Below are 26,377 nucleotides of genomic sequence, written 5' to 3'. Positions count from 1 at the left end.
TTCGTCTCACGAGTCACGAGACGATAAAGAGTGCAGCGGCGCGCGAACCCTCAACTGAAACCTGGTATCGCAGACCCCTGCTTTATCATTCTCTTCTCTTCAACGTTTTCACTCACTTCCTCATAAATATAAATATTCGTTAATTAATAACAAGAAAAAAAATGAATTAAATGAAAAATAAAATATAAATTGGGTTTTTGTTTTTCAGTTATGGATGACTAGCTCAGTCGTCACACTCGTAACCCACCAAATTGAAGTGTACACAACGCAACAACCTCCACCGAGTCATAACTGAACAACGCTTTGTTTTTTTCTCTTCTTCTTCTTCTTCTTTAGAAGCAGGGAACGACACCGTTTCATCGCGTCTGGTTCTAGGGTTTCACGCTCTTGCGTTGCAGCAGCCATGGGAACTGCCTCCAGGCAGTTGAAGGTTATGCTCCGCAAGAACTGGCTCCTCAAAATTCGTCACCCTTTCGTTACTGCAGCTGAGGTTCCTTCTTCTTCATTTTCATTTTTCGCTTCTGTCTCTTGTTTTGTTCCGTTCACTCTGTTTCTCTTTATTTGCTTTTGATCCTTTTTGTAACGTCATCGATTCCGTGATCTTGTTTTTTTGTTCGGTGATCTTCACTTCACTTGGCTTATTTATTTATTTTCTGTCGTTTTTGTAACTATTCTGAGTTTCTGTTATAGCGGTTTTCTTTTTATGGCTCTGGTACAATTGTGTATCTATAATTCCTACGTTTTTGTAACGTTCCTGTAATTATGTCATTTTTTTGGAAGAGATGTTTAGGGTTCTGTATGTCATTTGTTCCAATCGCATTTGAATTTGGTGAAGTATGAGTCAAGTTTAGTGGGAATTTTGATGTATGTGGCTCAATTCATGGCAGATATTGCTCCCTACGGTTGTGTTGTTGCTGTTAGTGGCTGTGAGGACTCAAGTTGACACACAAATTCATCCAGCTGAACCGTCAGTATTTCTATTCATCTCTTCATGTCTTGTTCTACGTCCTTTTTTTTCCTTTAGTTTTTTTTTTTTTTTTGGGTGTGTTTTTGCACTTTTCTCTTTGTCGTCTGTTTTAAGGAGGCACTAAACTAAACAAATTGAACAAAATGCAGGTTTTCAATACATTCCATTTTTGATATTCAAGTACTGTTTTATTTGATGAAGTAAAAGTAGATTGTATTCGTTTTCTGTAGTAAAGGTTTATGGAGGGAACCGAAAGCGATTGCTGTTTCATTTCCGGAATTATTTTTTTATTTTATCTTTGATTTTATATGAGGAGTAAACTTTTATGTGGAAATGGAGCAGGCACATTCAGAAAGAGATGTTTGTGGAGGTGGGTAAAGGTATATCCCCTAACTTCCAACAAGTTTTGGCATCCTTGTTGGAGGAAGGGGAGTATTTAGCTTTTGCACCAGATACCGATGAGACGAAGCTGATGATAGATGTAGTGTCCATAAAATTCCCACTCCTGAAGGTAAACTACTAATACTCTTTTTAACCATGGTCTTACCAGTGGAACAGTTTAATTTGCTTGCTCCAAAATCTATCCAGTATTTCTTTGGCTGCTTTATCAAGTCTATCTGTGAGTCGTAACTTTGTTCCATTATTCTAATTTTTGACTTTTTGTCACCTGTAAGCGTTTAGGGTTTATGAAAGTCATTTCTGTCTTTTATCTGAAGTGTCATCTCTTCAATTGTTAAAGGCAGTGAATGGCAACTAGGCAGGTTCCCATTCCATGCACTATGTAGATGTTGTTTCCTTGCCGTCTCATCCCTTTTACGAAAAAATATGTCTCTGGTTTCCGTGTCTTTCTGTCTTCGTACACAGCTAAAGCCTAAAGGCATCTTCAATCCAGTCTCCACTTGGAATTCATGTGTTTTCGCGTGCATACACACAAAATTTGGCTTTCGAAGAGTGGTTATAACTCGACTTTTAATATGCAGCTTGTTAGTCGAGTGTACAAAGATGAGGTAGAGTTGGAAAGCTACATTCGCTCAGATGCTTATGGTACCTGCAGTCAAGCAAGGTAAATAATTTGTGATTATTAAGGCTCTCTGCTGGATTTGAAGTTCTGCTATAGCTGCTATAATAGGTAGGCTCTGACACATGCAATGGTTTTTGAATTACATGCTAGGTGATATAAGAGGTACTGAATGAAAAATGTAGAATATTTAAGATTTCTCCTGATTTTTCATATCATATTGAGGTTTTGGCTGCATTGGAGACTATTTATCATGTTTGTATCTTGGGTTTCCTTCACTACGGATTCTTATGTGCTTTATACCTGTAATACAATGTCTCTCCCACTGTTAATGGATACTTATATACCTTTTTGGTTCTTGCAGTGTACTATTTGTCTATTCATTAATTCTACTATGATATATTGGCTCTTATGAAGTTGTCATGATGCTGGTCTATTTTCAATATCAATATATATTCTCATTATGCAGAAAATAATCATGTTCTTTCTCGTATCTGATATTGTATTTTCTTTATTCCTCTCCTCTTCAATGAGATTATATTTTTTTAATGAAAATGGAAATTATTCTTGTGACTAGGTGTCTTAGATTATTGCTTCTATAGTTTGTACAATTCTTTCACCCTATTTTTTATTAGACTCGACATAAAATATGAAAATGATGTCTGTTTTAAGTTGATTGAAATTCTTTGAGGAGCTGAACTTTTGACTGCTTTACTTATAAGTTCTATTTTTTTTTCTATTCTACCTGTTTAGGAATTGTTCAAATCCGAAAATTAAAGGAGCTGTTGTATTTTATGAACAAGGTCCTCAGTCGTTTGATTATAGCATACGCCTCAATCATACATGGGCATTCTCCGGTTTCCCAGATGTAAAAACAATAATGGACACAAATGGCCCATTTCTTAACGACTTGGAACTGGGTGTTAGTGCTGTACCAACAATGCAGTACAGCTTCAGTGGGTTTTTTACTGTATGATATTTTCTTATTCTTTCTTGTTATTTCCCCCTGATTTTGTTTTCTCTTGCAAGTATATGTGTGCGAATTTTTTTCCTTTTCTTTTTTTTTGGTAAAAAATATTTTAGTATAGATCCATGAAACTTTATTTTATATTTTATTATTATATCTTTGTATCCATTGCAATTCTTTTTTTTTTTTTTTTTTTTGTAACAACTTGAGAGTGTCTTTTTTAATTGCACATATTAACTTATACTCTCTATAATCTTCTTGCTTTCTGTCTTCCAATTTGATATCTGTACTGTTAAATAATACTCCATTAATCTATCCTTTTGTGTTTTGCAGCTCCAGCAAATGGTCGATTCATTTATAATATTCATTGCTCAACAGTCTGGCATAAATTCCAGCACTGAACGCATAACCCTTCCTCTATCAGGCTTCTATGACACTGATTTCTCTCTGAATGCTACATGGAATCAGTTTAACCCCAGTCATATACGAGTATCTCCATTTCCCACTCGAGAGTACACTGATGATCAGTTCCAGTCAATCATAAAGAAAGTCATGGGAATATTGTAAGTTTGTGTTAGTATTATGTTTATACATTATACATTTAAAAGTTTTTTTTAATTTTTTTAAAAATATTATTTTTATCAATGTTGTGTGTTACATTCATTTTGCCAAAATCAATGTTTAGATAAAATTTACCAACATAAATCACTTTTCTCTTTAATCACTTGTAATTAAACTCGATTTTGGTCAATATAAGGTCATCATGAATCAAACTGTAAACACAGAACTGTGCAGGCACTTGTATACTAATACTTATGGGACATGTGCAGATACCTATTGGGTTTTCTCTATCCAGTTTCGCGCCTCATCAGTTATTCTGTTTTTGAGAAGGTTTGGTAATTTGATCATTTGCATTATGCTATTAGCGCCCCCCCCCCCCCCCCCCCCCCCCCCAAAACCCAAAAAAAAAATTTAAGAATATTTAACATACCTTTTTTTCCAAATATTTATGGGATAGAAAGCCTCCCTCTTGTATTTAGTTCTTGCCTCCTGATTTTCTAATGTAATATTTCAGGAACAGAAGATTAAAGAAGGACTCTATATGATGGGCCTGAAAGATGGGATATTTCATCTCTCTTGGTTTATCACATATGCTTTGCAGGTATGCCTTTTTCCATTCCATATGCTATAGTTTTTCCCTTTGTTTGCATGTATGTTTTTCTTTTTATCCACAATATGTGGTGGGTTACTATTACTATTACTATTTTTATTTTATTTTATCCCCTCCCCCCCCCCTCCCCACATTCTTTTCCCTTTGGTTTACCTTTAGGCACTCCTGCTCTGTGTTAGGTTGAATAACTTCAAAGGTCTGGTTGGATATCAATGGCTTTATAAGAATTTAACTTGGAGACTTATTTGCTGATTATAACATTCTGTTTTTGTTCAAGGTGTTTGAGGAATTCCTTAGTTATGGAAAGGTTGGTGTTAAGTTGTTAACTCTTAACATTTTGGTTCCAAAGGATAGGTTAGTTAATATTAATCAATTATAGACCAATCACAGCTTTGTATAAATCATTAAATGGCACTATCTCTTTTGTTCAAATGACATTTTAGAATATACTACTTTGGTGAAATAGTGTGCTCAGAAAATCTTAGATGTTGCTTTAGTAGCTGTTGAAGTAGTTCATGACCCGAGGAAAAGGTCAAGTGGTGTTTGCTTTAAGTTGGACTTTGAGAAGTCTTATGTGACAGGAGTCAGCAAGCTTGAGTTGACAGGCTTTGGAAGAGGAATCCAATTGACACATGATTTGTTAGAGGTAGAGAGATGAAAGAGTTGTTGGATCGTTGAAGAGAGGGGAGAAGAATAAGCATATTGTTGGATGTTGGAGGAGCTCTTGGAGTTAGGTCACATTTGAGGGGGCTGGCTGATTATTTTTTGTTGATCGAGTTAGGGTGGCTTATTTTATTGGGAAATTTGGATGTGGGTAAGCGTGGGATATTAATTCTTTTGGTCTGAAATTTTAGCATTGTAACAATACACTTTTTCTATCCGTGAAAAACTGTACAATGATATCTTATGATTTTGGGAGTCCATTCTCTTATTACTAATATTGATTATAGAAGAACATTAATAAGTAGAGAAGAATGAGGAAAAAAAAAAGATGGCGGCACATGGAATCCTTCCTACCAGAGCCAAGTGCCAAAAGAGGGGGAAAATAAAAATTACTGGAGCATAGCTTCCAATCTCTTGGCTTGTTTCAGAAGGAAATTCCACTAAAAAGTTCATGAGCTTTACACCAAATAGTCTCAAATCTCTTGCTCTGTAACTATTCTAATACTAATACAAATAAGGTAGATAATTCTTGAGAAAATCTAGAACATGTAGATTGCTGCCGCCTTGCCATCATTGCTGGTGTGGTATAAAGTAAAAGAGACTGCTTGGATGATTCATTAATGGAATTTAGTTCCTTATTTTATCTGTGTTGAACATTTATTACATAACTGAGAACCAATAATGTGACGATTTGATTCTTTCTTTGTCTAGATCAAGGCATTATCTTGGTTTTATCATCTCATCTTTGTGCAATTTGAACATTACAGTTTGCAGTGTCTTCCGGGATCATTACTGCTTGCACCATGGATAATTTATTCAAGTATAGTGATAAGACATTGGTGTTTGCCTACTTTTTCATTTTTGGGCTTAGTGCAATCATGCTGTCATTTTTTATATCAACATTTTTCAAACGGGCCAAAACAGCTGTTGCAGTTGGAACGCTGTCTTTTCTTGGTACTTTTTTCCCTTATTACACTGTCAATGATGAGGGTGTTTCAATGTGAGTACCTTTTTTTATCAATATATAATATCTTTCTTGTCCAAGTTTTTCATACTTGAGTGTAGAGTTAATTGATTTGAGATTGTCTGCTCAGGGTATTGAAGGTTCTTGCTTCTATCCTTTCACCTACAGCCTTTGCTCTGGGGTCAGTTAACTTTGCTGATTATGAGCGTGCTCATGTGGGACTGCGTTGGACCAACATATGGCGGGTGAGTTCATGCAGTATCAACTTTGCAGCTACTATTTTTATTTTGACCGATATCTCTTTCCCAATTCTTTTAAGATATTTATTGTGCAGGAATCATCTGGAGTGAATTTTTCTCTATGTCTTTTGATGATGATACTTGATACACTGCTATATTGTGCAATGGGTCTATATTTTGACAAGGTATGACCTCAATATTTTAATATATCTTTTTTATCTCGAGTAAGCTAACTAAAATGGTAACAAATGACCGTTTTGTGTCTGTCCTTTGTGTCCTAGCTAGATTGTCTAGCTGAAATCAACCATTTGTTGCTTAGTTGGGAGATAACAGATTTAGTTTGTGTTGATGTATATACATATAGATATGCATGAAAAGTTTCAAGAAAGGTGCTGTTTCATACTTGGCTGAACATTGTGATGCTTCTAAACAGTTTTCTTTCTGGGAAACATTTAAACTTAATTTTACTCACCTAATGATTTGGCTGTATTTTCATGCACTCTGAGTTAATTTCAACTTTCTCATTTTCTGTCATGTATAATTTTTAAATTGTGCTTATTTGCGTCTTTTATCTGTATACTGGTTTTAATTAATTGATTGCTTGAAAGTATTTCCTCTTCAAAACTGGTATTAAGCATGTTATATAAAATATGATTTAAAAGTAGGTATTCGAATGAGAAATTTTAGGGATATTATTAGAGAAGTGCCAAATGGATGAACTAACAAAAAGTGGTTCTGTTTAAGTCATCTAGTGTTGCAAGGCTGCTGTTGTTTTTACATGTGAACAAACTTTTACTACTACCTCTTGCTTGTGTTTTTGTGTGTGTTTGTCTACAATAATATGTGTGTGTGCATAAATTTAGATATATCTTTCCCTTTGCAGGCCTTCAGATTTGGTCCCTTTTCTCCGTTCTTGCTTCCCGAATTTTATTTTTCTCAACTTTTTCTTTTTCCAACTGTAATATCATAGAAGAATGCTCATTTAAGAAAGTACTATTTAGTTAGACTAACCTACATTTTGCAAAAGTGACGTATTTCAAAGCATACACAGCTACAAACAAGCAATTGCTGTTGTGTCCTAACTGTTAGCAAACAAATGTTCAACCAAGATGCTCAATTGTTTTTATAATGAATATGTGTCTTCCTCTAAAGCATTCTCATTCCACTTCCCCTTATAAATGATAAAACCATTCAAACTCTGCTTACGTTGAAGGTTCTTCCACGGGAGTATGGACGGCGATATCCGTGGTCTTTTGTTTTCCGAAGAGACTTCTGGAGAAAGAATAAAACTGGAAAACACCGCCCCTCCAATTTTGAAGTTAAAATTGATGGTAGGAATTCCGAGTCGAGACCTTCTATAGAAGCAATAAGCCTAGATATGAAACAACAGGAGCTTGATGGCAGGTATATATGAAATACAATTCAAGTGAATCAACTTGGTACGTTGGAATCGTGTTCTATGTAGTCTCTTTCTGACTTCTTGTTTGGAAACTTTAGATGCATTCAGATAAGGAATTTGCATAAAGTGTATGCTACTAGAAAAGGAGATTGCTGTGCTGTTAACTCCTTACAACTTACATTGTATGAACATCAGATTCTTGCTCTTCTAGGTGAGTGCAATTATTCTTCTTTCTTAATTTCTGTTGCTTACATTACAGTCATACACATGTTTTATATACAAGCTATCTTTCTCTTAAAAGGCTTGATCTAAAAACTTCCTATGTATTATTCTTGTGTGTAATGAATATTTTGAGAGATTGTATTCCCGTTACAATAATTCTTTATTGTTTGATTTTCTTGTTTTAGGATGATTTCTTATCATACCCTCCCAATTTTTCTTTATATATATACCTATTCCGTAACAGTTGTCGCTCATTGATTATACTTTTTGAAGGACATAATGGAGCTGGTAAAAGTACAACAATCTCGATGCTTGTTGGTCTTCTTCCTCCTACATCAGGGGATGCTTTGGTGTTTGGAAAGAACATTGTATCAGATATTGTAAGTTGTTTGTTATAGAATCACAGATACTTCATAGTTCAAGTTTATTGTTCACAATCTATCTACTTATTATTCTTTGATAAAAGAAGAATAGAAGAATAATACAAGGAGGAGGCTATGGGTTCCTCTATACAATAGCGAAAAACGGCCAAAAGAAGAGTTATCTATAAAGCATTGCTTTCCAAACTATCAACATGTCAGAGGGGAATTAAAAAATCATGAGCCTTAAACCAAATTGATGTCAAACGTCTAAATCATATACTTTCTTGTGATTTAAATATCTTGAAGCTTTAATCATAAGTACATGCTAACTGCATATTTGGTTTCATTAATTTCCATAGAATCAGCTTTCTGCAGCACTTCATTCATTGTAAACTCTTCTAATCACAAAATTTGCTAATCTGGACATACGTAATACAAAGACTAATACCATCGCCCTTATGGCATTTTCTGCTAGAGTTGACAATGCCATCTGCAAAAAAGAAAGTGGAGCCATAGACTCGAGTAAATTGAATAAAACTTGTCAATTAATAATTTCAATTGCTCTTCACTATGTTCTTGTGCTGCTACAAACTAATCCAATTTATCGATCCATCGTATTTATTTCCCTTTGTGCTGGACAAAAGAAGCTAGAGGAAAAAAGAAAAAGAGGGGGGGTGGGGTGGGGTGGGGGGATCGTGGCTGATAGCATGTGTTTCTTGGTAATCTGGGACATGTATATGCTCTCTTTGTTTTTGTTTCTTTGTAAATATTCTTGGTCATGTGTTCATTCGAATGTGATTATCTTGTTTTGTAGGATGAGATACGGAAGGTTTTGGGTGTGTGCCCACAACATGATATACTCTTTCCCGAATTGACCGTAAGGAGAAGCTTGCTTTTATATTCTGTTATCCATACCGCGACTAAATGTTATTATCGATTTGTTGAATGCTTAGTTCAGGATATTAGTAACTGTTGTTTCTTGTATAGATAGATGTATGCTTCTATACTTCCCGTATAAGTTCACAACCTGAAACTCTGTAGACATTTCTTTTGTTTCATTCTGGTGGCCTCCCAACATATTCTAATGAGTTGCGACACTGTTATCCATTTGCATAACAAATAATATTAATTCATTTTGTCTAATTTTAAATTATTATAGTTTTATGTGTATAAGTGTATTAAAAGCCATGTTTACATTGTGGGTGTACTTATTATCGTTAGTCTTTCCTGCCCTACCAAAAATTCAGCACTCTATCGCAGCTTGTAATAGCTTTTTTTTCCCTATTTTGAACATATAGCCGCCACAATGCTATACATTTATGCAGTCAGAGAATTAAGGGCTCCCTTTGACATCCTCTCATCACTCCTCGTAGCACCTTTTTATTTTTATTTTTTTTAAATTCTTTCTTGTACTTGTTCTCTTTTCTAATTTTTTTCTTGTTAATCTGTATCATCATCTAAACATAGCTATATACCCAGAGTTGATTTTTTATTATTGTTGCATTGCTTACTTTTTTTTTTTTAAATTTATTTATATTTTTACTCTCATATTATACTGAATTCGCGGGCCATTGACTTTATGTAGGTAAGGGAGCATTTAGAAATATTCGCCATATTAAAGGGTGTTGATGAAGACTCACTGGAGGCTGTTGTTACCAATATGGCTGACGAGGTGAGTTTGGTGATATTAATTGTGGTCATAAAAAGTCCCCAACTATGATAAATATAGGGTCAAAGGGGGTGGTTAGGAGACAAAGGAATGTTTCTTCCCAATGTTTTACATTCTGCAATAACATTCTAGGAATTTGGCTGTTGTATGCCCAGTATTGAAAGTTATAGGGTTGCCGTGGGACTTGTTTTTAGCGGTATTTGAAATTGATACAATCTTAAATTGTTCAGGAGTTTGTGATCATGTTTTGATGAACCTTTTGCAATGTAGACATTGTCCTGCGTCTCCTGTCCCTAAATTTTTGTTTTTTAGCCCTTTACTCTGTTCAATTATGAATCAATGTGGGATTCTAAATAACTGCTATTGCATGATCAGGTGGGCCTGGCTGATAAAATTAACAGTGTTGTGAGAGCTCTTTCCGGTGGCATGAAGAGAAAATTGTCTCTTGGAATTGCATTGATAGGGAACAGTAAGGTAGTATGCATATCAAAAACACTTGCTTTATTTTTGTATTCATATATTGAACAAAACTGGAACCCCTTGGTCTTACCTGGCAGGTTATAATTCTTGATGAACCTACCAGCGGAATGGATCCATACTCAATGCGTTTGACTTGGCAGTTAATAAAAAAATTTAAGAAAGGCAGGATAATCTTACTAACAACTCATTCAATGGATGAAGCAGATGAACTAGGTGATCGGATAGCTATCATGGCCAATGGTTCTCTGAAATGCTGTGGAAGGTTTAATTTCCTTCTCACTTTCCCCAATTATACCGTTCATTTGAAAGCTAATGATTGAAATGAAATATGAGGATCAATGACGAAATTTATATATGAAGGTTAAGTTGTGTATATATGTATATATTTTGTTGTATGCCTTTATCCACTTTCTACTTTCCTTTCTCAACTAGTTTAGTTTCTTTTTCTACTATCCCTCATGGTGCACACACGCATGCATGTGCACCCACACCCATGTGTGTGCACTGTTTGCCTATTTCGAATTTCATATTAGGCAATTCATTAAATTTTACGTGCAGTTACTTTCTGAATTTCCAGTTTTACCTCTGTTGACTTGATTTCTAGTGGCAAAATTGGTGGGAATTTAGTTTAACTTTTAATTGCACATCTAGGTATCATGATTGTATTATGCATTTTTTTTTCTCCTCTTATTTGTAGTATTTTTTGACAGCTCACTTTTCTTGAAGCATCATTATGGAGTTGGTTATACTCTAACACTTGTAAAGGTTTGTTCTATCCTGATAACTTCCTCTTCAATTCATTCAGGTGCTGATGTTTCATGGCTGAAATGCTCTATTTATTTATGTATTTCAGTTTTTCATTTTTCTTTAATTCTTGTCCTTTCAGTCAGCTCCTACTGCTTCTATAGCTAGTGATATAGTATATCGTCATGTTCCCTCAGCAACCTGTGTAAGCGAGGTAATCTCTCACAGTATAGCTATTTGCAATTCACTTTAATATCAGTCTGATGAACTTAGTAATCATCTATGAACAGTAGGCAGTCAACAGTCTTCTTTATATCACTTTAAAGGGAGAAAAAGTAGCCTACTTTTATCATAGATTAAACTTATTCAGATAATTCATTACTTTGGACATGAATAAACTAACTTTACCATGGTGATTATTAATTGTTACTCTAAGTTTGGTCACTTAATATTTAGCTTTACAGTAAAAAGGAAAGAAACTTGATGCAGTGAAAGAAGAGAGTATGAAAGGAAGAGGATAAGAAATCTCAGAAAGGAGAGAGCAAAATTTAAGACATAGGCCTAACCTTAGAGATTGAGCTGTGGTTCGTGTTACAGGGAACCCGGATCTGTTTTAGGAAAAGAATAACACGTAGGTCCTAACCTTAGATATTAGCCATGTAACAGGATATGCTCATATTTTTGCATATCTAGGCACGAAAATGCCCCAAAAGAATGCACTACTAGAATATCTAAGTACGGAAAAACCACTCAATATCATATGTTGTCCAAAGATGGAAAGTTCGCTTGAAATATCTGTCATTCTTTCTCAGCCAAAGCCGCCGAAAGTGGAGAGGTGAGGTGTAAAAAAGGTAAACGTAAAAAACTTACATAGAATAGGTTGAATAGCTCTTTCCCAGCTCTGACAGCATTACGGATTTGGATGCAAACCATACATGCTTTAAGATTAAACCTGGTTTCCTCTTTCTTTCATTGTTTTTAATTGTTAATTTTATTAAGGAGTTAATTGTCTATATCATTTGAAATGCAAAAAAGCAAAAAGGAAAAAAATGGTAAGGTAGTTGGTTTTATGTTCGATTTCATATAAACAGTGCTTCGGTTATGGATAATCAAGTTCAAACTTAATTAAAAAATACTTCCTCTTCATACATTGTTTTTAAATTTGTTTTGCATGATGTTATGATGATTGATTCCATTTATTTCATTTGCAGGTGGGAACTGAGATTTCCTTTAGGCTTCCGCTGGCATCTTCTTCAGCTTTTGAGGGGATGTTTAGGGAAATTGAAGGTTGCATGAAAAAACCACTTTTGAACATGGAAATAAGTGGTAGTGGTAACGAAGACAGTCTTGGTATTGAAAGCTATGGTATATCAGTCACAACCCTAGAGGAGGTATTTTTGAGAGTTGCAGGATGTGACTATGATGGAGTCGAATGCTTCGAGGGAAATGATCATTCCCTTGTGTCTGACTCTGTGGCTTTGCTTGGTTCTTATGACCATCCCTCCACCAAAAAATGTTTTTTAGGAAATTATAAGAAGTTCCTTGGTTTGATATCTAGCATAGTGGCAGGAGCTTGTGGTTTGATTTTTGCTATGGTTATAAGTTTCATAAACTTCGTGGGTATGCTGTGTTGTAGCTGTTGTCTCATTTCTAGGTCAACATTCTGGCAACACTCGAGAGCTTTATTCATTAAAAGGGCAATATCTGCTCGGAGAGATCACAAAACAATTATATTCCAGCTAATTATTCCTGCTGTTTTCTTGTTTATTGGTCTTCTTTTTCTCAAGCTCAAGCCACATCCTGATCAGCAGGGCCTGATCCTTTCAACTTCTTATTTTAATCCTCTGTTGACTGGTGGGGGTGGGGGAGGTCCAATCCCTTTTAATCTATCTTTGCCTATTGCTGAAAAGGTTAGTCACTCACTGTTGTTTCGATTTTTGCCTCATGAAATTATGTTGTATCATGTCTCTTTTTAGTCTTAGAGGCTGGTGGACAAAAGTTGACTCTAGTGCATTCTGACGGGGTTTCACTGGAATTTCTATGATGTTGAAGGTAGCACAAAATGTCAAAGGAGGGTGGATTCAAAGATACAAGCCAAGCTCATACAAGTTCCCTAATTCAGGGAAGGCATTAGCTGATGCAGTGGAAGCAGCAGGGCCAACTCTAGGACCTGCTCTACTTTCAATGAGTGAATATTTGATGTCTAGCTTCAATGAATCCTACCAATCTAGGTTCGTAAACTTCAACTTCCTGGTCCACTCTTGGTTTGTCATATTTCAGAACTGTAAGCATTTGTGATAAGAAATTATATCAGACTTGGAAAGAAATGTATCATTAATATGAGGAGAATGGCACAAGATGGGAGGATAACAGGCCTGTCTTACGAAAGAAAAAAACAAAGAGAAAAGAAAAAGCAATCAATGAATCATAGCCTTTCAATCTCACAATATATCTAAGCAGGGAAGTCCTCTAAAAGGATGACAGTCTTTGCACCATATAGAGGCCAAATATCTAGTTCTGTCCCATAAAACTTGTTTAACCGAAAATCTACCATTGAAGGTGCATAAATTGCGTTCCAACCAAATACATGTATAAATTTTCTAAAATAACTAAAATGAAAAAAAAATTCAGCATTTTCGGAAAAGCTAAAGAGAGTAGCATTTGATCGAATCAGTTTCAGCCTTTTTCAATTATATAAAGAAATCCAAGTTGTAAAATCACTCTTTTGGGAAGAAGAAATAAACACACCCTTACTAGGCAACTTAAGAAATACAACTAAATACCATTTATATGATGATGAATGCCTGATGTAGTATACAAATGATTGCAATGTAATTTCATATGAAGGTATGGGGCAATTGTGATGGATGATCAAAATAGTGATGGGAGCTTAGGCTACACTGTATTGCACAATTGTTCTTGCCAGCACGCTGCTCCCACCTTTATCAATGTTATGAACAGTGCCATTCTTAGACTTGCTACTGGTGACACAAATATGACAATTCAGACACGCAACCACCCACTACCAATGACACAAAGCCAGCTCGTACAACGTCATGTAAGCTACCATGTTCTTTTTTATGTTATCAAACTGGGTATTATTCAAGAATTATGATGCATGTTCCAATTAGAACTGTAAGCTACCATGTTTTTTTTGTTTTATCTTTTCATTTTTTTATATTTTATTTTTTACGTTTTCACATCCAAAGTACATAATGGTTGGTGATGCTAAAGATGTCCAACTTGTATACTCAATGCTCATCTATAATTTCCTTCCCTCCATACTCTTTGATTAAAATCAAAGATTTGATGAGCTGCTGATGAAATTCTGTAGGACCTGGATGCCTTCTCTGCTGCAATTATTGTCAATATTGCGTTCTCTTTCATACCCGCCTCATTTGCTGTTCCCATTGTTAAGGTAAGTTGTGTTACACTAGTTTCATCAGTATATCATTTTTTAATCATTTTCTTTTCCTTCTGAAAGAAATGTAAAGAAGAACTGTCATGGATCATACATCTCAAAAGCTCAAGTTATTGGGTAAAGGCACATGCACATGCACAGTTTTTATACATTAATACCCTGCCTAATGAAAGAGCTCCTTTTGTTTGAAGCATTAACTATGAACAACACACTCACCTTACCTTGTGCTGAAAATTTTATGCCATTTAGAAGAATGTGAGCAAATACAAGGATCAAGACCACTTTAGTTATAGAAGTTTTGATATCACGTTATAAACATTTCTTCCAAATGTACGAGCTATTGGATAATAGAGGCACATGGAAGTGTGGATGCTTAAGTAGCATTTTACTCTCAATATTTAGAGTGTGAATGCATTTTACTTTCTTTTATGTTCAAGGGCTAAAAGTTTCCAAACTTGGTTGGTGCAGGAACGTGAAGTGAAAGCTAAGCACCAGCAGCTAATTAGTGGGGTATCTTAGTTTTCTTGAAAGAACACTGTTTAACATATCATTGAGTTATCCTTGTCTTCACTCTGATACTGATCTTGCTGATCAGGTTTCTGTCCTTTCATATTGGGCTTCTACATATATTTGGGACTTCGTGAGCTTCTTGTTTCCGGCCTCATTTGCCATAATTCTCTTTTACATTTTTGGTATGTTTTCTGTTAAAAATATTAGTTTTTTAATTATTAATGATAAATTAATTATTTTTATGTACTTCCATATTTAATGTAATAGCAGCTGCTCAGATAATTTTTTTCGGTATTCTAAACCATGTTCTATACACATCTTTGGTTAATATTTTGATGGTTTGCTTGTGCTATGGAAGGCTTGTAATAGAGTTATTTAAAACGGTATCTATTTTCCCTCGTTTCAGTGTATACTCTCAGATCAACTACTTCCATAAATATGGTTCCTATGACATCTCAATTGAATCAATCCTTGAGGTTTTGCTTACAGAATCATAGTCTTAGATGCTAATTCTTGCCTATTAATTAATATTGTAGGTTTGGATCAATTTGTTGGAGGGGTATCTTTGTTACCGACTACACTGATGCTTTTGGAATATGGACTTGCAGTTGCATCATCAACTTACTGCCTTACATTTTTCTTTTTTGACCATACCATGGCTCAGGTAGGGGGACACAATTATTTTTATTTCGTTACTTGCCGTGCATATTAATGCTAAGACATTCATTCTTCTTTTCAGAATGTGGTTCTTTTAATTCACTTTTTCACTGGATTGATTCTAATGGTTATCTCATTCATTATGGGACTTATACCAAACACAACAACTGCCAATACTTTTCTTAAGGTAACTGCTTACTGCTCTTAAGCTTTTAGCAGCATGAATCCCATGCCCTTGCTTTGACTGATTCACCTTCCTGAAGGTAATAGCCAAATATGCAGGACTTTTCCCATTTGAGGCTCCTTTTTTTTTTTGGGAAGAGATAAAAAAAGAAAGAGAAAGAAGAGGGGGAAGAGGGGGGGGGGGGATGAAACTATCAGATTATTATACTTCTAAGCTCCCACCCCAAATTTGTCTCTTTACTTTGTGCTTGCAATTTGTTAATCAAGAATAGACACATTAGTTTCAATCACAAATGTAAAAAATCTGCTTGGTCGTAACGAAGTTTCATAAAGTTGCCAAATATTTCATATATTTAAAGTAAAAGAATGAATTTTACTTTCTGTTTCTCTCTGTCTGTCTGTGCCCAAGCTTGTTGCTTGAGATTGTCGGTTTTAGATAGCTAAGGAAGAGAGAAGAAATATTCTGAATAATATGAAAATATGTTGCTGGCTGTGCTCATGAATCATCTAGGGACTTCATTATACAGTGATACTGGTTACAACTTACAAAACTAAATTGGATAGCAAAAACATGTAGATGTAACTTACAGAATAAATAATAAGATAAAACAAAGCAATTCTAAATCCTAACAGGAACCATTGAGATACTTTTTAATATTTTAAGATATCATGCTATCCATTCTGTAATAGTGTATGATTTAATGTAAATACCATTACATACTCTCTACATAAATATTTGTTCTGTTTCAGAATTTTTTCAGAATTTCTCCTGGATTTTGTTTTGCTGATGGTCTTGCTTCATTGGCACTTCTACGGCAAGGAATGAAAGATAAAACAAGTGATGGGATATTTGACTGGAATGTTTCAGGTGCCTCTATTTGTTATCTTGCTGTTGAGGTATAACTCTAACTATATCAAAATTTTCTGCTGTTTTGTTCCTTACGAATTATGAATTATGATTCAAAGTACAAGTTCTAGGTGGGACTATAGTAGTAATATAAAAGTGAACAAGTGATAGTCGTTAGGAGGTTTTCATGTATTAATTTTCATGTGCTCTTTATTATAATATTCTTTTTATCAACATACACCAATGATGATATATATTATCTATACTTCTTTAATACTACTAAAGTGACTAAGGCAGAAAAAAAAAACTACTTGGTCACAGTTTATATATTCCCAAAAATGCCCTTATTTACAGTTCTTACGTTTCAAATCTTTAACAAAAAAAAAAACCACCAATTTTACTAATAATGCAGACAAACAGCATTACTATTTTATTTTTTGCTATAAATATGTTACTTGTATTAAATAATTCTAAATAAAAATACATTCATATTTGTGTTCTCATTTATATTAATTCTTCAATAAATTTGTACATTAAACAAGTTATAAAAAAAGTACGTATATTACAGAAAAAAAATTGCTGCATATGCACGAGAGTGCCTATTAAGTTGTTAGTTTATATGATAACAAAGAACAAGAGAACATAGGTTGTGTCAAAAACAGAATACTTTTTCATTCTAATCTATTTTCCTGTATGACAGAGCATTGGTTACTTTTGTTTGACACTTGCACTTGAAGTTTGTCCCTCCCTCAAATTGACTCCGTTTATGATCAAGAAGTGGTGGCAGAGTTTAAACATCTTCCAGCGTAATACCACTTATCTGGAACCTCTCTTAGAACCTTCTATGGAAACTGTTTCAATGGACTTTGATGAAGATGTGGATGTGAAAACCGAAAGAAATAGAGTACTTTCTGGTTCCCTCGATAATTCTATTATCTACCTGCGTAATCTTCGAAAGGTATTTTCTTTGATTATTCACTTGCTTTTTAACATGGCAAAATGCTTTTTATTTAATTATAGTTTTTTTCCCTTTGAAATTAAGGTGTATTCTGAAGGGAAGTATCTAGGGGAAAAGGTTGCAGTAGATTCGTTAACCTTTTCAGTTCAGGAAGGAGAATGTTTCGGCTTTTTAGGAACAAATGGAGCTGGAAAGACCACAACTCTTTCTATGTTATGCGGTATATCATATGCCTACACATCTAATACTTATAATAGGAACTTCTTTAGCTAGCAAACTTAAATGTGCATTGATAACATTGTTTTGATTTTCCATTCATTTTCTCTTGTGAGTATAGTTGTTATTATCTGTTCCATAGGTACAATCTTCTAATCTAAACAAACTTGAGATGATGATTTGTGATGTTCCGGAAAAATTTTGATAGATCTCATTCAATTGCACCAATAGAGGTTTTGTAATATGGATTGTTGTGAACTAGGCATTTCTCTGTGATTCTTATGGGCTTATTGCTTAATGTTGTGTCTTTTATGTATAGGGGAAGAATCTCCTTCTGATGGGACTGCTTTTATTTTTGGCAAAGATATATGCTCCCATCCCAAGGCTGCTCGCCAATATGTATGCATATTCTCTCTTATGTGTACACAATGACTTACAGTTAGAGAATGAAGTTTTATGTAAATCCATTTGACTATTTATTGTTTATCTCAATATTTCACTTCCAGATTGGATATTGTCCGCAATTTGATGCTTTATTGGAGTTTTTGACCGTTCAAGAGCATCTTGAGCTTTATGCTAGAATAAAAGGTGTTCCAGAATACACTATAGATAATGTACGTGTAACTCTATCCCTTTCATACTTGATGTGTCTGGACAATTCATGGCAATAACATGCACATAGGTAGCTAATCGATTTGTAATTCGACAAGTTTGAAATAAGAACACCCGTACTTTTCCATTTTTATGGAGAAACCAAGCAAATACGACACTTACAGACAATATAAACAAAATAAGTTGAATCTCAGTGCGAGGTAGGTTGGCTTGTGCACCGTTCATGCCTCAAACTGTTAGGAACCAATGTATTAGAGTGCAACATAAAAAGGGTAATTGGGGAAATAGACTTAGTGGAGGGAATACATATTTGCAACCAACTCTCTGTTGGGGTGGTATTGGGGGTGAGGTGGTTATCACTATATAGGGCCATGGGAAACGCCGAGGGAGTGCATTCAGAATTGTTGGGTAATAGACTCAGGATTGGAAAAGTGTCAGGCCTCTTGAAAGCTTGAAATATCACTATGAATTTTTATATTAATTAGCATTCATCAATAGAATATGATCATAATAGATACAGCATAATTGTCGCTTCTTGTCTATGATCACTTCAACAGGTTGTTAAGGAAAAGATGGTGGAATTTGGCTTATTGAAGCATGCTAATAAACCGTCATTTACTCTTAGTGGGGGGAATAAAAGGAAACTATCTGTTGCAATCGCAATGATTGGAGATCCTCCTATTGTCATTCTTGATGAACCATCTACAGGTACGATAACGGAGTTACTTGCATTGAGATTTACATTTAGCTTTTTTAATTGTCTAAACTTTAGTTCAATAGATGCTTGACATGTTAAGAAACCCACTTCATTTTTTTCCTGAAAATGGAACCCACACATGTTAAGAAACCCACTTCATTTTTATCCTGAAAAAGGAACCCGCTTCATCAATTGACCTTGAATTCTTGTTGCATTCAATTCTATGATCAAAACCATGGTTCAGAATATTTTTTTAGCATCTGCATAATCTCGTTTGTTATGTATCATTCATGCCCAGCAAGCTTTGAGGTAAAGGGGAATGTTAGCTATTTGTAGGTTCTTACTGAATGGATTAAGCTTAGTGATTCCCGACAAAGCATCTAGGTCTCTCATATTGGTATTTTCAGGTATGGATCCCATCGCCAAAAGATTTATGTGGGATGTAATATCTAGGATCTCAACAAGAAGGGGGAAAACTGCAGTAATTCTAACTACCCACAGCATGAATGAAGCTCAAGCCTTATGTACCAGGATGGGAATAATGGTACAACCTTATTTTCTCTTTTCATTCTTGGACCCTGGCAGGCAGCTACTGATATACTTATTGCCTGATATTAATTATATTTGTTTGCAAGGTTGGTGGACGATTAAGATGCATCGGAAGTCCTCAGCATTTAAAAACGAGATTTGGGAATCATCTGGAACTAGAGGTAGGAATGGTTAAAATATCAAGAAGCACATCCTCTTTGTACTTATTCTTTTACCGCTGATGAAAAAGTACCTTCATATATTAATTCACCTGTTTCCAGGTAAAACCTACTGAAGTGAGTTCTGCAGACTTGCAAACTCTATGCCAAGCTATTCAGGAAAGAGTTCTCTATGTCCCTTCTCATCCTAGAAGCTTGCTTGGCGACCTTGAAGTTTGCATTGGTGCCACTGACTCCATTACTGCAGAAAATAGTTCCATTGCAGAGATTAGCTTGACACGAGAAATGATAAGCTTAATTGGGCGCTGGCTTGGCAATGAAGAAAGAGTCAAGACACTAATCTCCTGTACACCTGTCTCTGATGGAGCTTCTAGGGAACAATTATCTGAACAATTGTTTCGAGATGGTATGTTGAACTTCCATTGAAGGCTTTGATTCTTTGTCTCATTTTGATTTCTTCTATGACTCAATGACACTTTTCTCGTTGGAACATGCATGTAACTGAAGTGGAAATCAATCGTGAATTATACAGTATTTGAATGGATTTTCATTTGGTATAGTGTATTTGTTTTTTCTTTACCTGTTTCCTCTTTTCTACATTAAATGTTGATACAGTATTCCTTTATAATATTCTGGCAAATAATTTGAGGGTAAACCATAATGTCTTCCCTCGGGTTTAACAAAGTACAAAATCCTTTCTTGGAATGGGAAAAAGTATGGCCCTTGTCTTAAAATTTCACATAATACTTGGGCTTCGTGATTTTAAATTTTTACCTTCAAATTTATTCTGCAATTTAAGCTAGGTCACTGTAATAACTTAGACAAGGAAGCTCTTGAAATTTTGTGAAGCTGAGGAGATTGGATCAGATGGAGAATAGTTCTATAGCTAGATTTGTGAAGCATGTGATCTATGATAGGGCACAATGTTATCATTTGATCCATGTAGCCAATCTCATCCAGTGGAACAAGACTTGGTTATTATATAAAATAAAAAAATGCAGAAAGATGAAGTAGAACACATTTCATGTATGTTAGATATATGTATTAGAAATAAATCATCCATGACCTTTTGCCTAATAATTTAGCCTTTTAGAAGAAATGGCTCTTGATATGGTAAGGTAGTAGAGCCTTTTAAGATAATGTCATCAAGTGTTTTCAGCACATGGTAAAGTGGCTAGAGAATTCTCATTAGAGGAGATGCATTATATATATAAACTTTTTCCCAATAAAAATTGCATAAATTCTCTTCCGGTACTGATATTTCTTTTCTATTTTGTAATGTAGGTGGTATTCCATTACCAGTATTTTCCGAGTGGTGGTTGTCGAAACAAAAATTCTCAGAAATTGATTCATTTATACTTTCATCATTTCGGGGAGCAAGATGGCAAGGGTGCAATGGTTTGAACATCAGATACCAGGTACTTTCACTTTTTGCCCCGATCATCAGAACATCTGCATATGCTTACACATTTTGCAGGACATATACTAATTCACAACCTTTTTTTTTTAATTATTATCGCAGATACCCTATGAAGAAGGTTTATCCCTGGCTGATGTCTTTGGTCACCTTGAAGGAAACAGGTAAAGTACAAGTATCACGTGATATAATTAGGAGGATATCTTACTTGTCAAACGAACTGACAAAATGCCACCTAACTTTTTGCAGAGGTAGATTAGGGATTGCTGAGTACAGCATCAGCCAGTCAACTCTGGAGACAATATTTAATCATTTTGCAGCTACTTCATGAGATGTCAACATTTTTGTCATTTTCTTTCATAAACTACGGCATAGTATTGCAAATTTGCAATGTCTTATGAGCTATCAAAATGGTGCATTCTTTCTAAACGGAAGACCATGTATAGTGTGGATCAGTGATTTAGTGGCATGGAATTGTATATAGATTCCGTAGGGCAATGGTTTTGGCCGTTGAGAATTGTAACATTAGTGTTACTCATTGAGGAAGGACTTTGGCTTAACTGCCAGTTTTTCCCTTTGGTTTGTCATGTAAAATTAGTGTGATGTAAATAGTAGGATTTAACTTGGGTTGATAAAATGAACTTTTGCTCGGGATCTCTTTCTTGAATTGAAATTAGTCTCACAATTTGAAGGAAAAATTTATGACATATAAGACCATAGATGATGTATATAAGACTCATGTTTCGGCCGTGAAAAATTTGTAGAAGAGAACAGGGCTAATGTTGGCATCTATGACTGTTAGAAATGTTAGAATGTTAGTTGGAAATGAAGATATTGGAGAGAGGGATCAGGATGATCAAGAGCATTTGACGTTGGAGAATAGGATGAGGATGATTAGTCTTGCAAGTTGCAATGATAAATGATCATTAGTTAATGTATCAGGATTTAGGAACAGTAAATATTGATATTTTGAGGCATTGGATTTTGGAAATATAGTGTGTTTATTATCCTCAATTCCTCATCATTATGATTTGTGATTACTAATATGGAAATGGTGGCTTATTTTGAAGCGAAATTAATTATTCGGTGCAATGAATTATTTCATTATAAAATGCCAATAATGTAGCCCGTTTCGTTCTATTATATATATGAAACTCTGAAAATAAATAAATATCTTATTTGGAAATGTTGTTTACTCTTGGATATATGTGTTTTGTGAGCCATTGAGCGCGCCTTTCACTGTAGAACACATTATTACCACTTATTTATGAGTGATATTACACCTTTGAATATTAAAATTATAAGTACGTTATAAACTCATTATATATAATATATAATAGCAAATGAATTTTACATAGATATATCGATCAAGTTCTTATATTACGGTTGTTGCAATATTATGATGATTTAGCTGTCTCCAAAGTTCTTGATATATACCAATTACCAAATATGTGATCACCACATTAATAGCACAAGAGGGAGGAAAAAACATTGGAAAAAAAAATTCTGCAAACCTAGCTAACATTTGATTATTACACTTTTTGAGTAACTATATTTATGTTTTGAAGCTACTATAGGTGTATATATCTGTATCTATTTGCATGATTGAGAGAGCAAAATGCTTGCGCTTTCACGTATCTCGTCTCTCTTCCTCTTCACCTGCCTCTGCCCTTGAACATCCAATCTTACTCCAAACAGCATTGGCCTTCCGGCCTCGGCCTCATTCTCGTCCTCGTCCTCTTCCTCCTCCTGAGCATGCGAGTATTTCGCCACCAAATCAAGCAGTTCCCTACACTTCCTCTTCATGGTTGTGAGCTCTGAACTCAACACCCCATTCTCCTTCTTGAGGCGCTTGTTCTCATCAACTAGAGTGGTGTAACCCGAAGACGAAGAAGTCGATGAAGACCTTTGATCTTCATCGGAGTCTTGGGGTGCACCTTGGTTTGCTGCTGCATTCCGTTGCTTGCTTGTCCACGCTCTTCTTCTTCGAATTTCACATAGCATTTCTCTTTCACCTTTCTTGAACTTCTCATTGGAGAATTCCCATCTGCTTGTTGCAACTTTACGAAAACCCTGTTTGTACATCCAATCCAACATTCGGATAATATTAGATCAAAAAATATTTTACCATATTCCATGGAACATAATTTTCTTACTCCATAGCAAATGCTTTCTCAATGTCCATGTCAATAATAGTAATAACAAAAGGAGATGGTATGAAACAAAGTTAATGGGATATAACTTGATGCAACTTTTAAGGATATTCCTTTTCAGGCATTTATTTTTAATCAACGGGAGATTATATTATTTTTAAAACTAAAATTTAAAATATAATAAAAATTCGTACAGTTATCTTTATGTGAAGTTGATAGCTAAAGTGAGTGGATGACAATTTAGTCAAATCTATCAAATTATTTAATCACTCTCTTAGCTATCAACTTCACATGAATATATTCTTATAGAAAATATCTTAAAAAAACATGCATATATTTTCTTATAGGAAATATCTATCACGGCTAGCTTAGATATTAACACAAAGCTTTAAACTCACCCACTAAATATTCAGTATTAAACTTGTTATTATTAGAGGCTAGATAGATCATGCGTTAATTGCGGCAAGGCAATAAGCTAGAAGTTCTCTTCTTTCTTGTGTGGGCCGATCAAAAAGAAAAAGAGGGTTAAATAATCAACGCCCACAAAGAATTAGAGAAATAGAAGTTCATAAAGGAAATATGAATTGAAATAGTCAAAACCCGAAAACTTCTATATACAATCTAAGACTTTAAAATTAGAAGTCACCTACCATGGTTCACGTAGTCAAAAGGAATAGATATTTTATTTTAAATCTGAATTGTAGTTGTAACCATGTGACTAAAAAATATTTGCCTTGTATTTGAGTTAAAATTTGTTAATTGGTTGCTTTTTTTTTTTTTAACTAAAAATATTGGTCTGTTAGCATTCTTAAAAATGAAATTAAATTTGGTTTATTAATCAGAAACCTGAATTGAATAGTATTAATCAAATGGGATCATTCTCTTATAATTCTACTAACACAACCAACGAATTCCGTATACATATTACTTTCTTTCCCTTATTTTTTTCTTTGATGATGAACCAAAATAAATAAATAAATAAAATTTTATTAACCTTCACCTTCTCAATAATAATAATAATAATAATAATAATAATAATTTAATATCTTCCACCTATATATATCATGAAAGCTCAGCGTTAAATAAATGGCTGCCTTAGATACTTTACAATTTGCATTAAAATAAATAAGTCTGTGAGTATTCCGTTTTATTATTAAACCATATAGCGCCCCCAAAAATTGATTTTTGACCCTTTTATTTATTATGGCGGTTCCCACCTGAACCGTCACAAGCACATGTACATGCATAGCATAACATGAACTGAAAACAATACAAGAAAAAAATATATATATTTGACCAGTAATAATTTATTCTAATCTACTATATACTATAGTTTCTAACTTTGATAGAGTCTTTTCTATAACATTTTCACACCGAAGCAACAACACTTCATTAATAAGATACACGGTTATATATTCTATTCTAGTTTTGAGTGGTAACAAATACTCAAATAGAACTTTAATATATGTATCATACATTCCTCAATTAATGAAAAAGCTTTATTGAATATAAACATATATATGACAAAGCCTAATAGGTCGTAGAAATATTGGTAAAAATGTTCCATCATGGTGAACTAAAGAGAATGAAAATTTTTGTTTTCTTTTACTTTTTATGACAATAACTTTCTAGTAGTCAACTTATTGACCAAAGAGGGATATTCATCAGCCGTTTAGGTTTTCCAATTTATAGAAATGTTAATTGGGATAGATATTATGAAATAATAAAATATTAAAGAGAGTCACAAATTAATGTCCATCCAAATTTCTCGCTTTCAAAACCTACCACCTTCACTTATAATTTTGTATCACTTTCCATGATGGTCATCATGAGATGGGCACTTTTTAATTTGATATTCAAATAAAATTTTTCTTGATCAATTTAAGATAAAGTTTAGAAATAACAAAATTAGGATCCTTAATTTTATGTTCCTTATTAACCAAAAAAAAAAATCAAATAAACCATAATATATCATGTTATAGGAACTTATATAATTATAGTAGTCCATAAATTTAAGTAATAAATCATCAAAGTACTAATTATATATAGCATTATATTATTATTATTATTATTATTATTATTATTAAAGAGTTTAATTTTAATACACTAATAATATAAACTATTTTACACAATCGTATAATTATATATATATATTTTTTGATGATTATTCATGCAGTTAACATGAAAAGTAATTATTTTTATTAATGTAATATTAGGTAATTGAATGCACTTATTTTTGCATCAAAATTAAATTTTATTTTTAAATATACGTACATAGGTATTGAGCTGGCGGACGAAGCTAGAGAAGTTGCTATGCTTGAAGAGTGTAGGGAGGAGATCACGGGCAAACTCCGCCGGCTGCCACACCACGAACGCCGTGCCGTCGGCATTCCACGATACGACTTCGTCGGTGGCCGGATCCTCCACAAGCATGTATGTCTTCAACAAGAAGGGTGGTGGATTATTGCACTTCCTTCCACCACCACCACCACCACATTCCAATAACAACCCTTTATTATTATTATTATTGTCACATAATATTGTTGCCTCCATTTGTTTTTGTAGTTAGAAGGAAAGTTGATTTGTGAAGAAGTAGAAGAATATATATAATATGAAATTAAGTATCTAATAAGATTGATTGATGAAAGAAGAGGAGAAGAGAAGAAGGGCAGTTAAGAACTCCCAATCCCAACAATAGAACCCCAACACGACACCACAGTTCATGAGATTTGCAAGTGCTTCGGTTTTTCCTTCTCTCTCTCTCTCTCTATTCTATCTCTCTCTCTCTCCCTCTCTCTCTCTCTCTTAGTTTCTTTGAAAGAATAAATGCTTGAAACGTATTCACTATGCCTACCCTCTTTTTTATATATAGTGTGTCAAGGTTGGTTTTTTCTTCTGCCATGCACATAGTCATGCACTTTGAAGTTTGATCTCATCATCATATCTCTTCTTTTTTTATTATTTATTTAAGTATTCAATTTAAGAGTTTAATTTTAATATACTAACACTATAAAATATTTTACATATTTATATCTATTTTTTTAGATGATCATTCACACAATTAATGTAAAAAATAATTATTTATACTAATATAATATTACGTAATTAGATACACGTATAAAACTATTTAATTT

At 34.1% G+C, this 26,377-nt stretch overlaps 2 protein-coding genes across 4 annotated transcripts; one reads left to right on the top strand and one right to left on the bottom strand.

Annotated features, from left to right (window-relative positions):
• LOC130932846 (ABC transporter A family member 1) lies at positions 1-22,097 on the top strand. Of its 3 annotated transcripts, XM_057862282.1 has the most exons (41): positions 1-64; positions 209-490; positions 888-967; positions 1,310-1,478; positions 1,948-2,030; positions 2,739-2,955; positions 3,286-3,515; positions 3,783-3,843; positions 4,028-4,114; positions 5,554-5,786; positions 5,881-5,995; positions 6,085-6,174; positions 7,203-7,393; positions 7,487-7,599; positions 7,884-7,990; positions 8,787-8,849; positions 9,558-9,644; positions 10,017-10,115; positions 10,199-10,383; positions 10,832-10,886; positions 11,008-11,079; positions 12,077-12,775; positions 12,918-13,096; positions 13,713-13,923; positions 14,200-14,283; positions 14,755-14,796; positions 14,882-14,978; positions 15,333-15,460; positions 15,536-15,640; positions 16,387-16,533; positions 17,184-17,441; positions 17,526-17,661; positions 17,977-18,056; positions 18,164-18,271; positions 18,827-18,977; positions 19,374-19,510; positions 19,602-19,676; positions 19,776-20,079; positions 20,958-21,091; positions 21,196-21,254; positions 21,340-22,097. In XM_057862282.1, the coding sequence occupies exons 2-41, from the start codon at positions 404-406 to the stop codon at positions 21,419-21,421; spliced, it is 5,640 nt and encodes a 1,879-aa protein (XP_057718265.1). In that variant the 5' UTR covers positions 1-64; positions 209-403; the 3' UTR covers positions 21,422-22,097. The 3 variants fall into 3 exon arrangements, with proteins under 3 accessions (XP_057718265.1, XP_057718264.1, XP_057718266.1); XM_057862281.1 differs by lacking the exon at positions 1-64 and having other exon boundaries at positions 140-490; XM_057862283.1 differs by lacking the exons at positions 1-64; positions 209-490; positions 888-967; ... (1 more) ...; positions 1,948-2,030; positions 2,739-2,955 and having other exon boundaries at positions 3,346-3,515; positions 5,554-5,606; positions 5,711-5,786.
• A 484-nt stretch (positions 22,098-22,581) lies between these two features.
• LOC130932848 (heat stress transcription factor B-3) lies at positions 22,582-26,066 on the bottom strand. The gene is made up of 2 exons (XM_057862284.1): positions 25,518-26,066; positions 22,582-23,163 (listed from the first exon to the last, which is right to left on the bottom strand). The coding sequence occupies exons 1-2, from the start codon at positions 25,794-25,796 to the stop codon at positions 22,684-22,686; spliced, it is 759 nt and encodes a 252-aa protein (XP_057718267.1). The 5' UTR covers positions 25,797-26,066; the 3' UTR covers positions 22,582-22,683.
• Between the last annotated feature and the right edge of the window lie 311 nt (positions 26,067-26,377).

This window comes from Arachis stenosperma, chromosome 6 (genome assembly GCF_014773155.1).
Source record: "Arachis stenosperma cultivar V10309 chromosome 6, arast.V10309.gnm1.PFL2, whole genome shotgun sequence".
Taxonomy (NCBI): Eukaryota; Viridiplantae; Streptophyta; class Magnoliopsida; order Fabales; family Fabaceae; genus Arachis; species Arachis stenosperma.
The sequence above is the reverse complement of the archived record's forward strand: the minus strand, read 5'-3'. Positions and strand labels throughout refer to the sequence as shown.